Source organism: Acinonyx jubatus, chromosome A1 (assembly GCF_027475565.1).
Source record: "Acinonyx jubatus isolate Ajub_Pintada_27869175 chromosome A1, VMU_Ajub_asm_v1.0, whole genome shotgun sequence".
In the NCBI taxonomy this organism is placed as follows: domain Eukaryota; kingdom Metazoa; phylum Chordata; class Mammalia; order Carnivora; family Felidae; genus Acinonyx; species Acinonyx jubatus.
Genome location: NC_069380.1, coordinates 206,297,521 through 206,316,553, shown reverse-complemented (window position 1 = coordinate 206,316,553; position 19,033 = coordinate 206,297,521). Strand labels below are relative to the sequence as shown.

General features: G+C 36.5%; 1 protein-coding gene across 1 annotated transcript in view; it reads left to right on the top strand.

Moving 5' to 3' along the window:
• Positions 1 to 19,033, top strand: part of WDR70 (WD repeat domain 70) — a 294,191-nt gene that overhangs the window by 169,241 nt on the left and 105,917 nt on the right. Inside the window, exon 10 of the mRNA XM_015067612.3 lies at positions 13,694 to 13,868. Coding sequence (XP_014923098.3) covers positions 13,694 to 13,868 — 175 coding nt within the window. The remainder of the gene's footprint in view (positions 1 to 13,693; positions 13,869 to 19,033) is intronic.

The window sequence follows — 19,033 nt, the reverse complement described above, 5'->3', positions numbered from 1 at the left end:
TTCATTTCCAGTTGGTCAGAAATGTATACTATCAGAAGTACTAGATATTTATTAATTTCATTTCCTTGTGTCTTCTCACATTCTCCATTTGTGTTAATTATAGTATCATTCTCCTTTGTTCAGGACATTTGTCAGCAACACCGTCTTCATTCCTTCTTGGTTCCATACTTTGCAGTAATGGATCAAGCCCTGTTACTAGAGCATGAGTCTAGGCAGACTTTGGGGTATAAGGCTTTCCCAGGAGGGGAGTTCAGGCCTGCCCTTCCTGATCTTACCTCTTACTGGTGTTGACTCTTGTTTCCCAAGGTTTCCATTGTACTGTGTACATTCCCTAACTGGGTCTTGCAGTCCTAGTCTTTTCTTTCATCCTTGTCTGCAGACATGTGTGCAAACCACCCCCCCGCATACACCTACTGTAACTGTAATCAGGCTATGCACCATTCCTTTCAAGGCATTTGCTCATGGTATTTCTTCTGCCATAAATTCCCTCCCTCAAATCTACCTCAGAATCCCTTTTCTTTAGGAGCCAAATGTTGTATTGTCTCCTCAGTTGTGTTCCTTTTTATCCTAGCTGGGTTTTCTTGATTCCTGTCTGTATTTAAATAGCATGCAGGAGCCCTCTTCACCAGCTGTCTTTCCCTTACCGTTCCCACTTCTAGTTCCATAGCATTCTGACTGCTCCCATCATTGTACAGAAATTGCTCTTGCAGACCTCATCTAATGACCTTTACCTGTTAAAGTTAATGGAGGCTTTTCACTCTTTACTTTACTCATTATCTCTTTGCAGTTGACACTTTTTTTTAAAATTTTTTTTAATGTTTATTTATTTCGGAGACAGAGAGAGACAGAGCATGAGTCCGGGAGGGGCGGAGAGAGAGAGGGAGACACAGAATCAGAAGCAGGCTCCAGGCTCTGAGCTGTCAGCACGGAGCCTGACGCGGGGCTCGAACCCACAAACCGTGAGATCATGACCTGAGCCGAAGTCGGTCGCTCAACCGACTGAGCCACCCAGGCGCCCCTGCAGTTGACGCTTTTGATCACACCTTCCTTTTGAACTTTTTCCTTCCCAGCTTTCCTAACACTATCCTCCCCTGCTGTGTACTTTCTTGTCTCCTATTTCACTCCTTTTCCTTTTTGCTGCTTATTCCTCTAGGCTCTGTTCCACGGGGGTCTGCCTTCTCTCACAATTGTGTCTCTGTCTCCATTCTAATGACTCCTAATTCTGTGCCTTTCACACACCCTGTACAAGATTCTCCACCTGGCTGTCACACAAGTATTTCATTAGCTTTCTCTCATCTCCTTTAATATTATTATTTTCTGTTTTATACCACACGTTTCACACCTCTGCCTTGCTGAATGAGTGGCACACTCCTCTAGTCCTTCTCAGAGTTTTCCTTTACACCTTCCATAACCCCTTGCCTTAGGCCGGGCCCTGATCATCTCTCACCTGGGGTATCTAGTACAGACTTTTCTTCTCCAAGTAGTCTTGCCCACTGACACCCAAGTAGTTTTCTAAAACACAGGACTGGTACAATAACTTAAGTCACTCTGTTTACTGGCTTCAGAGTCTCCTAGACCATAAAGACCATAATCCCAGTATGTCTTATAGGATACTCTTTATAATCTTGTGATCGCGAGTGATTGTGATGGTCTTATCTTCCACTTATGCCTACTGGACACCTCATCCTCTTGTCAAAGCAAACTACTTATTCCTAGAATAAGCTGTACTTCTGCAAGCCACCTTATCTTTGCATTTTCTATATCAGTATCTAGGATTCCGCACCCCTCCTAAATTTCACTTGTAGAATCTCATGTCTTCCCCAAATACACACCTCTGTGGAATCTTTTCCAGATCTTTCCAGTTGAGCTTTGCTTTCTGAGTGCTGCCTCATGATGTGATGACATTTCCCTCCAGTTTTTCTCCTCCATTAAGTAATTTGGTTTATAAGATTAGGGAGTAATTTTATCTAATAAGAAATATTGGTATATATTTTAAATCAAATCTCTTTTAATTCCATTTGACCACCTTTTTCATCTGAGGTTTCCTAGAGTGGTCCTCAGGAGTGTTTAGTTGCTGTTAATCATTCTAGTAATTAATGAGACTTTTAATGGCACTTACTCCAGCTGAAACGAGAAGAGGATGGGGAAATTAAATGATTTTTCATGTTTACATGAAACTCATGTTTACATTAAACACATGTTTACAGAGTTGTGCAACCATAACAACAATCTAATTTATAACTTCGTTACCCAAAAAAGAAGTCCTGGTCAGTCATCCCCATTCCTACCCCCAGTCCTAGGCCATCACTAATCTGCTTTCAGATAAATTGGATCATGTAATATATGACCCGTTGTATCTAGCTTCTTTCACTTAGCATAATGTGTTTTCAGGTTCATCCATATTATAGTACGTGTTTGTTGAATGGTAAACCTCACCCTCCACCCCCACCTGCCAAAGATATTTCTGTGTCAAATTACTAGAACCTGTGAATGTTATCTTGATTGGAAAAGGGATCTTCAGAGATGTAATTGTTAAGGATCTTGAGATGAAATCATCCTGGATTATCTAGATGGGCACTAAATCTAATGACAAGTATCCTTAAGAGACAGAAAAGCAGAAGACACACAGAGGGGAAGGTTATGTAAAGACAGAGGGAGAGGTTGGAGTGGTATGGTTATAAGTCAGTGAAGCTGAGCAATGAATGCTAATAGGCATTAGAAGCTGGAAGAGGCAAGGAAGGGTTCTCCTCCCAGAACCTCCAGAGGAGTGGACTGCTGGCTTCCAGACTGTGAAAGAATAAATTTTTGCTGTTTTAAGTCACCCAGTTTGTAATTTGCTATGACAGCCTCAGGAAAGTCATATGCAGGGTGTATCAGTACTTTGTTACTTTTTATTGTGAAATAGTTTTCCATTGTATTTCACATTTTGTTCATCCACTCATCAGTTGATGGACATTGGGTTTCCAATTTTTGGCTATTATGAATATTGCTTCTGTGAACATTCATGTTACAGAACCCCATGTTGCATGGGGGTATGTTTTCAGTTTTCTTGCATGGATACCTAGGAATGGAATTGCTGAGTCATGTGGTAAATCCATGTTTAATATTTTATTAAACTGCCAAATTGTTTTCTAATTTGGCCTCACCATTTTCTATTCCTACCAGTGATATAGGAGGAGTCCAGTTTCTTTACTTACTCACCAACGCTTATTCTTGTCTGTCTTATGATTATAGCTCTCTAGTGGGTATGAAGTTTTATCTCATTGTGATTTTGATTTGTATTTCCTTAATATCAAGTACCTTTTCATGGGCTTGTTGGGCATTTGTATATATTCTTTAGTAAATATGCATTCATATCTTTGCCTATTTAAAAATTGTCACCTATCTTTTTTATTGACTTGTAAAAGTTCTTTAAATATCCTGGGTACTAGTCCCTTGTCAGATATATGGTTTATAAATACTTTTTCCAAGCCTATGGCTTGTCTTTAAACTTTGTTTATAGTATCTTTTGAAGCACATACCTTTTTTTTTTTTAATCCAAATTAGTTAACATATAGTGCAACGATGATTTCAGGAGTCGATTCCTTAATGCCCGTTACCCATTTAGCCCATCCCCCCTCCCACAACCCCTCCAGTAACCCTCTGTTTGTTCTCCATATTTAAGAGTCTCTTTTTTTGCCCCCCCCCCGTTTTTATATTATTTTTGCTTCCCTTCCCTTAATGTTCATCTGTTCTGTGTCTTAAAGTCCTCATATGAGTTAAGTCGTATGATATATGTCTTTCTGACTAATTTCGCTTGGCATAATAACCCTCCAGTTCCATCCATGTAGTTGCAAATGGCAAGATTTCATTCTTTTTGATTGCCGAGTAATACTCCATTGTATGTATACACACACACACACACACACACACACACACACACACACACACACCACATCTTCTTTATCCATTCCTCCATTGATGGACATTTGGGCTCTTTCCATACTTTGGCTATTGCCAATAGCTGCTATAAACATGGGGGTGCATGTGTCCCTTCAAAACAGCACACCTGTATCCCTTGGATAAATACCTCATAGTGCTGTTGCTGGGTTGTAGGGTAGTTCTAGTTTTAATTTTTTGAGGAACCTACATACTGTTTTCCAGAATGGCTGCACTAGTTTGCATTCCCACCAACAATGCAAAAGAGATCCTCTTTCTCCGCATCCTCACTGACATCTGTTGTTTCCTGAGTTGTTAATGTTAGCCATTCTGACAGGTGTGAGGTGGTATCTCATTGTGGTTTTGATTTGTATTTCCCTGATGATGAGTGATGTTGAGATTTTTTCATGGAAGCACGTACATTTTTAATGCCATCCAACTGATCTTTTTTTTTTTTTTCCTTTTATCGTTTGTGCTTTTGGTGTGGTATCTAAGAAATCATTTTGTAATCTAAGATCATGTTTTAAGAGTTTTAAATTTATCTCTGTGATCTATTTGGAGTTGATTTTTGTATTATGTGAGGTAAAGTTTCACATTCACCATTTAACATATGGATATCCGGTTGTTTCAGCATCATTAAAAAAAATATTTATTTAAGTAATCTCTACACCCAACGTGGGGCTCAAACTCATGACACTGAGATCAAGACTTGCATGCTCTTCCAACTGAGTCAGCCAGGTGGCCCAGCAGTATTTTTTGAAAAGACTTTTTCAAAACAGTTCTTTTTCGCTGAATTGTTTTGGCATCTTTGTTGAAAATCAGTGGGCTGTAAATGTAAGGATGTAAGTGGTTATTTATTGTAGCATTTATCCCTTAGTCTAGCTGTAGATCTCATTAGGCCTTAACTTTAATAATTGCAAGTATAAAACATTAGCACCCAATATGTATCTTCTGAATGCAGTTGTATTCTTAGTGCAGTTGCTGTGTGTGTATGTGAATTATTTGTGTTTGTAAAGATTATTGTGGGTGTATATATAATCTAGAACATTTTTCCCATTTCTGGAATTTCAATACCTTCATGTTTGGGCATTTTTGGAAAGAAGGTTGTTCTTTGCCAAGAGTGCCAGCAAGTTTTAGGCTTTTACATCACTCAAGTTGCTTGTGTAGTCTTTCGAGAAAAATTAAACCAAGATCTTTTAAGTGATTTCCATGCAAAATTAATGCTTCCCTTGACTTCTGCCAAATGCTGTGATGCATTTATGCAGTCGATGCCAGAAAGTTTAGAACTTGTATCTGGAAAGAATTCAAAATTTTAAGACAGAAAGCATTTGTGCCTGGGGCAATGTAATGACCCCACCTGTGTCTTTTTCTTGTCTTCTGGGTGTTTTCATTGCATGTCCAGAAAGGCCCAGGCAGATCCTTCTTCTATTTTTAAATCTTTTTTATGAAGCACAGTTTTAATTTTACAAGACCAGATCTCACTCCAAGTTTCAAAATATGTGTTCTTCAGCATAAAATGTTTAGACAGATACCTAATGGCCTACCACATTAGCATCCATTTTTTTAAGGCATAGATTCAGGGAATCAGAGCCATGAAACCATAGTATAATTAGTCACTATCAGATGCTATGTTAATTGTATTTCACACTTCTATATGTTAGGTTAGTTGCTTTTTTTTTCATTGTTACTTTGATAACTAGCTTAATGTGTTAATATACCACTGAAACAAATGGAAATACTTAGTTGTTGGTTTTATTAGCTTTATTATTTTATTTATAGTCTGAGGAAAGAGCAGAAAGGAACTAGTATTTATTGAGTGTCTACTGTGTTCCAAGTACTCTCCTAGACACATTTACATCCCTTATCTCATTTAATCCCTTTATTGTTGGTATTATTATCCCAGTTTTTAGAGTTGAAAATTTTTAAACAAGCCAGATAATGATAATGATATTTTATACTTGTGTGGGGTCTTTTATATCATGATTTTAAAGTAGCATCTGACTTTTGGAGATGTTCAGTTATAAAAAAAGAGAAATGATCATAGTTTATCTCCACTGTTGCAAAGCCAAGGGTAGAAAGAAAAGACACACGAGGTATTTCGCAACTTTTTGTCCATGTTAACTATGGGAAGCATAGCGAAATGAGATAAGAGTCAAGCTATACAGAATGCTTTCAGTAGGGGGTAAGGTTTTATAATTCTCAGATATAAATGGTGCTGGAACAATTCGATATCCATATATATGTATACATATTTATATATATGTGTGTATGCATACATATACAAACAGACACATATAAATGAACCTTCGTACCAGGTATAAAAAGTAATTTTAATAGATCATAGACCTAGTTGTAAAACTTTAAAGTATAAAATTTCTAGAAGAAAACATAACTCTCAAAATACAATAATAAGGAAATAAACAAAAATTTTATTTTTATTTTTTTATTAAAAAAGTTTTTAATGTTTATTTTTTATTTTTATTTTTTTCAATATATGAAATTTATTGTCAAATTGGTTTCCATACAACACCCAGTGCTCATCCCAAAAGGTGCCCTCCTCAATACCCATCACCCACCCTCCCCTCCCTCCCACCCCCCATCAACCCTCAGTTTGTTCTCAGTTTTTAACAGTCTCTTATGCATTGGCTCTCTCCCACTCTAACCTCTTTTTTTTTTTTTTTTCCCTTCCCCTCACCCATGGGTTTCTGTTAAGTTTCTCAGGATCCACGTAAGAGTGAAACCATATGGTATCTGTCTTTCTCTGTATGGCTTATTTCACTTAGCATCACACTCTCAAGTTCCATCCACGTTGCTACAAAAGGCCATATTTCATTCTTTCTCATTGCCACGTAGTATTCCATTGTGTATATAAACCACAATTTCTTTATCCATTCATCAGTTGATGGACATTTAGGCTCTTTCCACAATTTGGCTATTTAAACAACAAAAATTTTAAATGGGCCAAAGATTTAGAGACACTTCACCAAAGAAGAGAAATGGATGGCAAATAATACAATGAAAGATCCTCAATATTATTAATCATATAGGGAATGTAAATTAAAATCAAAATACCAAGCCCCACCTATTGGACTGTCTTATAAAAACCAACTGATCATATTTTTGTATGGGGCAGTTAGAGGTCTCATATACTGCTGGTGGGAATCCAAAATGAAACAGCCACTTTGAAAAACAGCTTAGTAGTTTCTTACACAGTTAAACATATACTTACATATGATCAACAATCACATTTCTAGGTATTGTATTTAGCCAAGAGATATGAAAACTTATTTTTACAAAACAAAAACAAAGAAACAATAAAAAACGATGCATGAATACTTACAGAGGCTTTATTCATAATCACCTCAAACTGGAAACAACCCAATAACCTTTATTAGGTAAATGAATAAACAAAATGTGGTATATCCATATAGTGGAATGTTATTCATTAGCAAAAAGGAATGGACTACTGAGATATATATACATACATTATACATATAGAATATACTATATAGATTTAATATATAAAAATATATTATGTATATATATACATATATATATATATGTTTATTTATTTTGAGAAAAACAGAGGCCATGCAAATGGGGGAGGGGTAGAGATGGAGAGAGAAAGAATCCCAAGCCTGCTCCGTGCCGTCAGCACAGAGTCCATCATGTGGCTTGATGCCATGAATCGTGACATCATGACCTGAGCCGAAACCAAGAGTCAGATGCCTAACCAACTGAGCCACCCGGGCTCCCCTACTGAGATGTATATAAAACTCAAATACATTATGCTAAATTAAGAAAGCCAGACTCAGAGGTTACATGCAGTGTGATTCCCATTATATAATAGTGGAAAAAGCAAAACAGGTCAGTAGTTGCCAAGGGTTAAAGCTGGGAGAGGAAGGGATGGTCTATAAAGAGGCAACACAAGGGAGAGTTTTTGGAGTGATAGAACTATGCATTTATTGGGGCACCTGGGTGGGTTAGTTGGTTAAGCATCTGACTTTGGCTCAGGTCATGATCCCGGGGTTCGTGAGTTCAAGCCCCACATTGGTCTCTCTGCTCTCAGCACAGAGCTTGCTTCAGATCATCTGTCTCCCTCTCTTCGCCCCTCCCCAGCTCTCTCTCAAAAATAAACATTTAAAAAAATTACGCATTTGTCAAAACTCACAGAACTGTATGTTTAAACAGATGAATTTCATTGTGAGCATATTATACCCCAGTAAACTTTATCTTTCTTTCTCTCTCTTGCTCTCAGAAACACAAGTCTAGATGTAGTAGACATAGGTACTCTAGAATTGGTTTCATGGCCATGGTGTCATCAAGGACCAGGGTGCCTGCTATTTTGTTGCCCTGATAAGCTGCTGCTTGAGCCCAGCATCATGTCCAGACTGCTGGCAGAGGAAGGAGTAAACAAGAAGAGTTGAAGAAAGGTCTGCAACCTTCTTTTTGAGACTTTCCCAAAGTCCTATGCTACCCTTCCATTTACACTGCAGTGGTCAAAGCTTTGTTTCTACATTTCATCACATCTAGCTGCAAGAGAGGGTGGGAAATACAGACTTTGAGAAGAAAAGAGAATGGATATTGGAGTATGCTGCTAGCAGTGTCTGTCACACTGTTGATGGCTTCTAGTCTCCTGGCTCCCCAATAGGTTGCTTTAAATCCTGGAATTCCAAGGTGCCTTTCTGATGTTTCTGTGTGTACTGTTTCCAGACTCCTAATTGAACTTACATTTTGCTAGTCATTAATTCCTAGAATGTAGTCAGTTCAATCTTAGGTCAGGCACTGGGTTTGACAGCTCTGTAAACTAGGGTTTGGTAATGTTAAGCAATCAATTAAATTCCCAAGCAAATCTTAGGGGAAGGATATGCAAAAGTTATTTTTAAAAAACCTCAGACTCTAATTTGGCATAAATCATAAATATTTGACAAAAAATGCTGCCTATTTGAAATCTATACACTTAAAAATGAATTGTATTTATTGTATATTGGTTATACCTCAATAAAGTTGATGTCTAAAATGCCTAGATAGGCAGTGAATTTCTTTTATTCTTCAACAAACATTTATTGAGGACCCAATATGTGTTTGATCCTATTATGTTCAAGAGATGGTGCAGACCCTAGGCATACAAAAATTTTAAAAGATCGAAAGACAGAGAGAGTGAGCTTGCTCCTAAGTAGCTCTTCTTGTAGAAGGAATAGATGTTAATATGTGTAATTACAACTTATATGGTTGGTGTTATAATGTGGGATGTTATAATATGGAAACCCGGGTAGAGTGAATTCCCTAGTTTTGTTCTTTTTTCAAAATTTTACAGGCTGTTCCAAGTTGTTTGCATTTCCATATAAGTTTTAGAATTACCCTACCCAATTTCTATCTCAAAAAAACTCTGCTAGAACTTTGAACTTGTGTTGAATCTAAAGATTAACTAGGGGAGAATTGAAATCCTAACAATATTGACTCTACTGATCCATGAATATAATATGTCTTCTCATATATGTAGGTCTTCTTTACTTTCTGTCAGAAACATTTTATGGTTTTCAGTGTACAGAAGCTACACATATTTTGTCAGGTTCTATGTGTATTCATACTGTTATCAGTGGTATTATTTTCATAATCTCAACATCTAATTTTTGCTAGTCAATGGAAATAAAATTGATTATTGACCTAGTATCCTGTGACTTTGCTAAACTCACTATTAGTTCTAGTAGCATTTTTATAGATTCATGGGTTTTTCTATGTATATGATCATGTGGTTTCTTAATAAAGATAGTTTTATTTCTTCTTTCTAGTCTATAAGCCTTTAATTTCTTTTATTCACCTTATTGCCCTAGCTGGCAACTCCAGTATAAAGACATGGTGAGAGTTTGATTATCATTGCTTTGTTCTCAACCATAAGAGGAAAGCATTCAGCCATTCTTCATTACTGTGTATATTACTTGTAAGTTTTTCATAGATGTCCTCAATCAGGCTGAGGAAGTTCCATCCTCTTCCTAGTATGTGGAGAGTTTTTATTATGAATGAATGTTGGATTTTTTTGTCAAATGGTTTATTTTGCATGGATTGAGATGATCATATATCTTTTATGGTACATTATATTGTTTAATTTTCATTCCTTTCAATTCTTTGCATTCCTGGTTTAAATACCACTTAATCATGGTACATTATTATGTTTATACACTGCTACTTTGAGTTTACTGATACTTTGTTAAGGATTTTTGTGTCATGTTTATTGGAATATGGAACGATAGTTTTCTTCTTCTTCTTTTTTTAAATTGTTTTTAATGTTTATTTATTATTTTTGAGAGAGAGAGCACAAGTGGGGGAGGGGCAGAGGGAGCAGGCTCGGGCTCTGAGCTGTCAGCACAGAGCTCTACGCGGGGCTCGAACTCACGAACTGTGAGATCATGACCTGAACTGGAGTCGGAGGCTTAACTGACTGAGCCACCCCAGGCACCCCAGAACCATAGTTTTCTTGTAGTGACTTTGGTTTTGGCATCCGTGTAGTGTGGGCCTTATTGAATGAGTGTTGGGAAGTGTTTCCTGTTCTGTGTTCTGGAAGAGTTTGTATAGAGTTGGTATTACTTCTTTCTTAAATGTTTGGTAGAAGTCAATAGCCAAGCCCATCTAGAGTTTTCTTGGTGGGAAGATTTTTAACTATGTATTCAGCTTTTTAATCATAGAGGAATATTCCAGTGTCTTTCAAGAAAATTTGTCCATCTAAATTATCAAATGTATGTATATAAATTCATTCATGAAATTCCCTTATTGTCCTTTTAATGTTGTTGAGCTTTATGGTGATATCTTCTCTTTCATTCAAAATATTGATGTTTGATATTGTCTCCAATTTTTGTTTTTTTTTCATTAATCCAGCTTAAGGTTTATTAATTTTATTGATCATCTCAAGGAACCAGCTTTTGATTTCTCTGTTTTCTATTTTATTCATTTGTACTTTCATTTTTATTATATCCTTCCTTTTATTTGCTTTAGATTTAATTTTCTCTCTTTTTTCAAGTTTCTGAAGGTTGAATCTTAGATCATTATTTTGAGGCCTTTCTTTTTTCTTAATGTATACAGTTAATACTATATTTTTCTTCTGTGTTCTATTTTAGCTGAATACCATGAATTTTTTTTTTATTTTGTTTTTAACCTTTATTTTTGAGAGAGAGAGGGAGAGAGAAAGCAAGGGAGCAACAGAGAGAGAGGGAGACACAGGATCCAAAGCAGGCTTCAGGCTCTGAGCTGTCAACACAGAGTCCGATGCAAGGCTCGAACTCATGATTTGTGAGTTGGTGACCTGAGCTGAAGTTGGATGCTGAATCGACTGAGCCACCCAGGCGCCCCACCATGAATTTTGATATATTGTATTTTCATATTTATTGGATTCAGTTTTTCTACTATCCCTTGTGATTTTTTTCTTTGACCCATGGATTATTTACAATTGTATTTCTTAATTTCTAAATGTTTTGGAAAAGATATATTTTCAGATACATTTCTGTTATTGATTGCTTATATAATTTTATTTTTGATGGTGTACATACTTTTTTATGATTTTGGTCATTTTTAGTGTGTTTTTATTTGTTTTATGGCCCAGAGTGTGTTCAGTGTGCACCTGAAAAGAATGCACATTCATTTGTTGTTGGGTGAAGTGTTATATAAATGTCAGTTAGCTCAGCTTGTTTGGCATTGGTTTTGAGGTCTTCTGAATCCTTACTGATTTTTGGGGAAGCAAGGAAGAGTCTGCTGGTTCTATCAGTCACTGAGAGAGGAATGTTGAGGTATACAACTATGAATATGGATTTGCTATATTTACTTTTATTTCTGTCAAGTTTGCTTTCATATTTTGAAACTCTGTTATTAGTGGCATAAGCATTTAGAATTGTTATGTTTTCTTGATCAATTGACTCTTTATCATTGGGAAATTTTCCTCTTTCTCTCTAGTTTTATTCCTTGTTTTGATACTTTATTGGACATTAATATAGTTATTCCGTCTTTCTTTTGGTTATGTTCCCCAGGCACATTTTTCCCCATCCTTTTACTACTACAACCTATCTAAGTCTTCATATTTAAACATTTTTGTGTATTTTTAAAAGATAGAATCTGCTGAGTCTTGCTTTTATCTAATCCAATGTGACCATTTTTATCTTTAAAAAAAAATTTTTTTTTCAACGTTTATTTATTTTTGGGACAGAGAGAGACAGAGCATGAATGGGGGAGGGGCAGAGAGAGAGGGAGACACAGAATCGGAAACAGGCTCCAGGCTCTGAGCCATCAGCCCAGAGCCTGACGCGGGGCTCGAACTCCCGGACCGTGAGATTGTGACCTGGCTGAAGTCGGACGCTTAACCGACTGCGCCACCCAGGCGCCCCCCATTTTTATCTTTTAATTGGAGTTTTTAGATAATTTATAATTAATGCAGTTTCTAATTAATGTAATTATTTGTGAGATTGGATTTGAACTTACCATGTTGCTGTTTGTTTTATATTTATCTCATGGTTCTTATTATCTCTTCCTGTTTTTGTTTCATTTCCATTTTATGTCTATTATTACATATTCATTATAAAAATATGTTAGCAATTGCTCTAGACTTTGTAATATATATCTTTAATGTATCAAAGTTTCTCTTCAAATAATACTATACATTGCAAGTATAGTACCATATCTTCTTTCCAACCTTTCTGCTATTGTTGACCTATATTTTACTTAAACATATGCTATAAACCTTGCAATACATTGTTTTACCTCAGTCATTTATCTTTTAAAGAGCTTTAAACATTTTTAAAAATATCTTTTACATTTTTATTCATTTTTACCATTTGTGGCACTCTTCCTTTGTATAGATTCACATTTCCATTTGCCTCATAGTTGTTCTTCCTGAAGAACTTCCTTTAACATTTCTTGTAATATATATTTGAAGGAAATGAATTGTCTTAGCTTTCACTCATGAAAACGTCTTTATTTTACCTTATTTGTGAAATATATTTTCACGGCCTGTAGAATATTAGATTGACTTTTTTTTTTCTTCTAGAAATTTAGAGATGTTGTTCCATAGTGCTATGGCTTGGATAGTTTCTGCCAAGTAGTTGCTGAACTCATCTTTGTTGTTCTGTATTTTATGGGATTTCCCCCCCCCCCCCCTCTCTGGGTCATAAGGATTTTGTTTTAGTCTTCCTTAGTGGCAGTGCTTCTTTGCCTAGGACTTTGAGCAGGAGGGTACTCCATACCTCCCCCAGCCTTGGACTGCTGTTTCTCGTTACTTGTTGAAAACCCAGGGCAAACAATTTTGTTTCTGCTTCTCCCTCAGAGGCATGATATCTTTTCCTGGGCCCTAGAGAGGGACATCATTCTTTTTTCAGTGACTTATTTTTTCAGTGTGTTTTCTGGAATGTGTTATATAACGGTACATTAACACATGTAAGTAATTGAGAAATTAATGTGTGTATATAGGGGGTGTACATTCAACAGTTTTACGATCAGAGTGTAGAGTTAGAGTTGTTTGGAGGCCACTGTTGCAGAGGGTTAGAACTTATAACTCTGATAGCTTCGAAGTAGAATTTGCTACTTGCTGTTTGATTTGAAGACAGTATGATTCAGATGGTTCACTTTATTTCAGTGAGTAACCTCATTTATAAATGGAGACTGTTTTACAGTGTTCCTTTTATTTTAAAATAATTATTAGATTTATATGCTTACAAGGTGAAGTGGTCTTTATGAGCTCTTCTGAATTTTAAACTCCTTTCTTTTTTGTAAATGAAAATCTCTTTATTGTTTTTAGGACTGTGAGGACATGGGAAGTTGAAAATCCAAGGAAGCAAAGAAGTGTGTTTAAACCACGGACGGCGCAGGGTAAAAAAGTAATTCCCACAACGTGCACATATAGTAGAGATGGAAACCTTATAGCAGCTGCCTGCCAGAATGGAAGCATACAGATCTGGGACCGAAATTTGACTGTAAGTCTAGGACATTTAAGTCCGCTCTTCTTAGAAGAAAACTACCTTATAAAGACAAACATCATGTTAAAATATTATGAAGGTCAGTTTCCTGAGTTTAGCCCTAATTTAAACTTCAGTGTTAGTTGATAAAACATTGGGACATTTGCAGTAAACAGCATTTCAGCAAACATTCCAGCTCAGTATTTTCCAATGTGTATTAGATTTTGCTTTTAAAATAAAGTAGATCTTTTGGTATAAAATGTAAAAAGCGTAGTGCAGTTTTACTATTTGGTGTCTCATTGTACTTGATTTTGAAAGTGAAGGATTTGACAGTAATATAAAACAAGACTGAGCAGAGAACTAGAAAATACTATGTAAAAGATTTAAGAAAACCAGGAAATGTCTGGGATGGCCCATCAGTGGATTTGCAATTATTTTTGTAGTAATTTAAATAATATTTTGTTTTTAAGATTCCATGACATTCTATTTAAATAGATTTCAGATATTCCTTTACAGTTTCAGATCATTATTAGAATAAACAAATTTTGGAATTGAAAGGGATCACAGAATTCTGTGTAAAAAATTCTATGAAATATGTGAAAGTCTTTGGCTAATTCTGAGAATTACCAATAAGCCTTAGAAAGGATTTTGTTGTATGTAGAGATGGTAAAACAAGATTTTTTGATAAGTGTTAAAATGAAAATCTACACTAATATTATAATACTATTTGGTTATATTTATTTTAATAAAGGATTCCAATAAAATTATTAATTCAATAAGTATATATTAAGTATCTACTATATGGTAGGCACTATTGTAGGCACTGGGCATAGCAGATCATAAAAAAATTCCTGCCCTGGGGAATTTATATTGTAGCTCTTTTAAAAATTATAAAAATAATATTCTTTCAAACAAAATTGCCCATCAGACATTTACATTTTGAAAGGGATCCTAGGAAACATAGTTGTCTTTTTTAGGCAGATGAGTTAAATTTAGTTGTCTTGGAATAAGGTAAAAAGTAATGATAGGGAAAAAAGAATCCATGTTGATAATGCTAGAAATATCTTTGGCATTTTCTGTTTGTCAGATCTTTTTATTTCTGTTTTCATCTCCATTGTAAACCCCATAAAGCTTCATAACAGCACAGAGATTTTAGAAATCCTTTGAATTGTAAACTGAGTTTTAACCAAGCAATAAATTTTTTAGTAACTGGCTTTCATCGTCTCTGGGTGCTGTTGGATTAAACAGAAGTTCTCAGACGTGAGGGTTTTTTTGTGTAGCTTTAACAGTGGTGTGTTTAATGTAATGCATACTAAACATATGCATATATGTGTGCCTTTCTCTTAGAACCCATATATTTTAATAAAGTTGAGGATAGTTTAAAAACATTTTTTTTAATGTTGTTTTATTTTTTGAGAAAGAGGGACAGAGTACAAGCAGGGGAGGGGCAGAGAGAGAAGGAGAAACAGAATCCCAAGCAGGCTCCAGGCTCTGAGCTGTCAGTACAGAGCCCGACACAGGGCTCGAACACATGGACTGTGAGATCATACCCTGAGCCAAGGTCAGACGCTTAACCGACTGAGCCAACCAGGCGTCCCATGGATAGTTTTTAAAGATTGGCCTTGCATATCATGTGAAATAAATAATATCTTTTGTTTCCATTTTTGTAAAAAGCAAAGCTATTTAAATGTCAATTTATGACCCCCCCCCCCCAAATCTTTTAAGGTATTTTGCTTAATTGTAGTCTTTGATTCTATTTTGTTACAATTAAAGAGTACATGAAGGTATTATAGCTTATGATACTACATCCCCTTTGTTATATTTATTCATATTTTTACATTAGCATGTAAATATATCTCACCTAAAGACAAATCAAATTGAGAAGAAAAAACTTGCTAGCAGGAAACACAACTTGATTTAAGAACAGAATTTTAGGGGTGCCTGGGTGGCTCAGTTTGTTGAGCGTCCATCTTCAACTCAGGTCATGATCTCGTGGTTCATGAGTTCAAGCCCCACGTCAGGCTCTGTGCTGACAGCTTGGAGCCTGGAACCTACTTCAGATTCTGTGTCTCCCTTTCTCCGCCCCTCCCCTGCTCATGCTGTCTCTGTCTCAAAAATGAATAAACACTAAAAAATAAAAAAAAAAAAGAAAGAAAGAAAAGAACAGAATTTTACTGGGACACCTGAGTGTCTCAGTCAGTTGAGTGTCAGATTTCAACTCAGATCATGATCTCACAGTTCATGAGTTCAAGCCCCACGTCGGGCTCTCTGCTGTCAGCACTATCAGTGCAGAGCCCTGGTTGGATCCTGTGTTTCCCTCTCTGCCCCTCCCCTGCTTGCACTCTCGCCAAAATAAGTAAATATTTTAAAAACCACAGAATTTCACAAAATTTCTTAATTATTAAGCAATAATAAATTACCCACAGGGGAACACTAAAGCTGAGGTAAAAAAACCTACTAGCAATAGTTTTTCCATGCAGTAGCCAGAGAATTACATGCTAAATAGTGGTTAATGCATGTGTGTGTTTTGGGACAATTAAGTAAAGCTATCACAATTGCCCTATTTATTCATTGAATTCTCATTAGACTAACTGGAATTTTAGCAAATTAAATGAAATATTTCTTCTTTTAGAAGTATCTGTTAGTGAGCAATTCCTGTGTTCTCAAGACCTACCTCTAGAATTATGTTGGCCGGTATGGTAGCCACTAGCCACATTTGACTATTTTAATTTAAATAAGGGAAAATTTACAATTAAAATTTCAGTTCCTTAGTCGCATAGCACTTCTCAAATGCCAGGTAGCCATGTGTGTCTAGTCATGTGCTGCTCATTGAACAGCGCAGATAAAGAACATCCCCATCAGTACAGAAAGTTCTGTTGGACAGTGATGCTCAGGAAGAGTGTTTGTTTGCCCAGCATCCCTTTCAGTCATGTGATAACGGCCTGCCAGTTTGGGAAGAAGGGCTTTTCAGAGGAGCTTCTACAGGTCTGCACTGCCTCTGTGGTCCCTCAGCCCCCACTCATCGGCATGTATCTGAGCAGCGGCAAGAAGGCCAGCACATGGTTGGAGTAAGGTGAGGGAGGTGCAGAATAGTGCATGGTGACATTGGACAGTTAACAGCGCACTCCCTGACTTGGTTTCAGCGTCTGCAGAAGCCCTCTCAGCCTTCAACATGCTTCTCCTACATGTTCGTGTGGCTTTCCCCCTTCACGTCTTTTAGTCCTTTGCTCACATTTTCTCGTCTCAGCAAGGCCTTCCTTGACTCTACCCTACATAAAATTGTAGCCTTTTTCCCACCAGTGGTGCTCTCTATCCCTCTTATTTTCTTCCATCATGCTGATCACCATCTGACACACTCTACTGTATCTTTACATGCTTGTTTGTTGGCTGTGTGCCTCCAGTAGGATATTGGCTCCACGAAGGAAAGAATTATTGTCTACTTTGCTCCCTGCTGTATTCCGAGAGCAAAGAACAATACCTAATATACAGTAGATCTTCAATTATGATTTGTTGAATGAATGGGTGAATGAATGTATTCCGGAAAGGTAAGAAATAAGGTTTTCAATTCATTTCTAAGAAGACATTTAAAAATAGCACATAAAGAAGCTATTCTATTTATATGAAGCTACAATGAGAGATAGAGAAAGAATAGGGGAGAAATATATTGAGGTAAATTTTAGTATATCTTTAATGATGTATAAATATATAGTCTATATTAACATAGGTGGCTTTTTAAAAACTGCATGGCTGGGGCGCCTGGGTGGCTCAGTCGGTTAAGCGGCCGACTTTGGCTCAGGTCATGATCTCGCGGTCCCTGAGTTGGAGCCCTGCGTCGGGCTCTGTGCTGACAGCTCAGAGCCTGGAGCCTGTTTCGGATTCTGTGTCTCCCTCTCTCTGACCCTCCCCCGTTCATGCTCTGTCTCTCTCTGTCTCAAAAATAAATAAACATTAAAAAAAAAATTTAAAAACTGCATGGCTTTCAAGTACAATTTCTTTTTTTTTTAATTAAAAAATTACTTTTCAAGTTTAATTTCTGACTTTTAAAATATTCCAGCATTGTATGGTCTCATGAATATTTAATGACTTCTTCTGTTCATACAAAAACACATACCAAATTCTTTGGACATATTTTTCTCAAAGCAGTATTGCTATTCTTTAATATCTATTAAGAATCTACAATATGCTAGAGTCTTTACTAAAAGAACATGCTGTATTTACTTAATTGCAATCACTATTTATAAACTAAGCTTTTGGCAGAAAAATGGGTACCATGATATTTATTTATTTTTGCCTTCTGTAGACACAGGTGATGGGAAGGAATAGTATTTGAAGTTGTTTTGTTTGCCAGTAGGGTACTGTCAGCAGCAGCCTGACCTACTCTCCACCTTATTGCCTCTTACTTCTCCTTTGGCCTGCAACCCCTGCCCAGATTTTAGGGCTGTGCCTTTTGGGAAAATGGCCATGTACTACAACCCCTTACCAGGAAAGCCTCAAGCCTAAGAGATATTGCAGAGACATTTCTCCAGCTCTGTGGCTGATTGGTGCCCACACTCCCAGCCATCCTACTGAATGGTTGTTGTGGATCAGAGAAGGCTAAGGCAAGAACTAGTAATGACATTGGGAGAGAAGTTTCTGGACAACTGAAGCTCCCATTGCGGAAAAGAACAGGTATAAAAGAGAATACAGGAAGCAAAGTCACTAGTAGTGGCTTAACTCCAGTGCACTACACATCTTTAAATCTCCAATCACCATCAGATAACCCATGTTAAGCTCAGGTTGATGTATATCCTTTTTCATCTTTCCCTTTATTTGTGTGTATAAACATTCATTAAAAGATTTTGTTTTTATATAGAGAGAGAATTTGCATTTTGCTTTTTTTACTTGTAAGCATTGCATGGGCAACCTTGTAAGTGAATAGATGTAGCTCTAATTTGCTTTTTGCAAATTCAAACCTTTTTGGCAAATAGAGATAGCTCTAATTTCTTTATTTAAATGGGATCATAATTTTACACACATGAAACACATACTTTTCAAAAAAATTTATTATTTTTTTATTAATAACTTCTTTGCTCTCATTTTTCTATCTCTACCCCATAAGGCTCTTAAATTATCTGTCATGTATCCTTTTGTGCTTTTCTCCATATCTCTGTATCTCTAGCTAGCTAGCTGTTTAGATCGAGAAC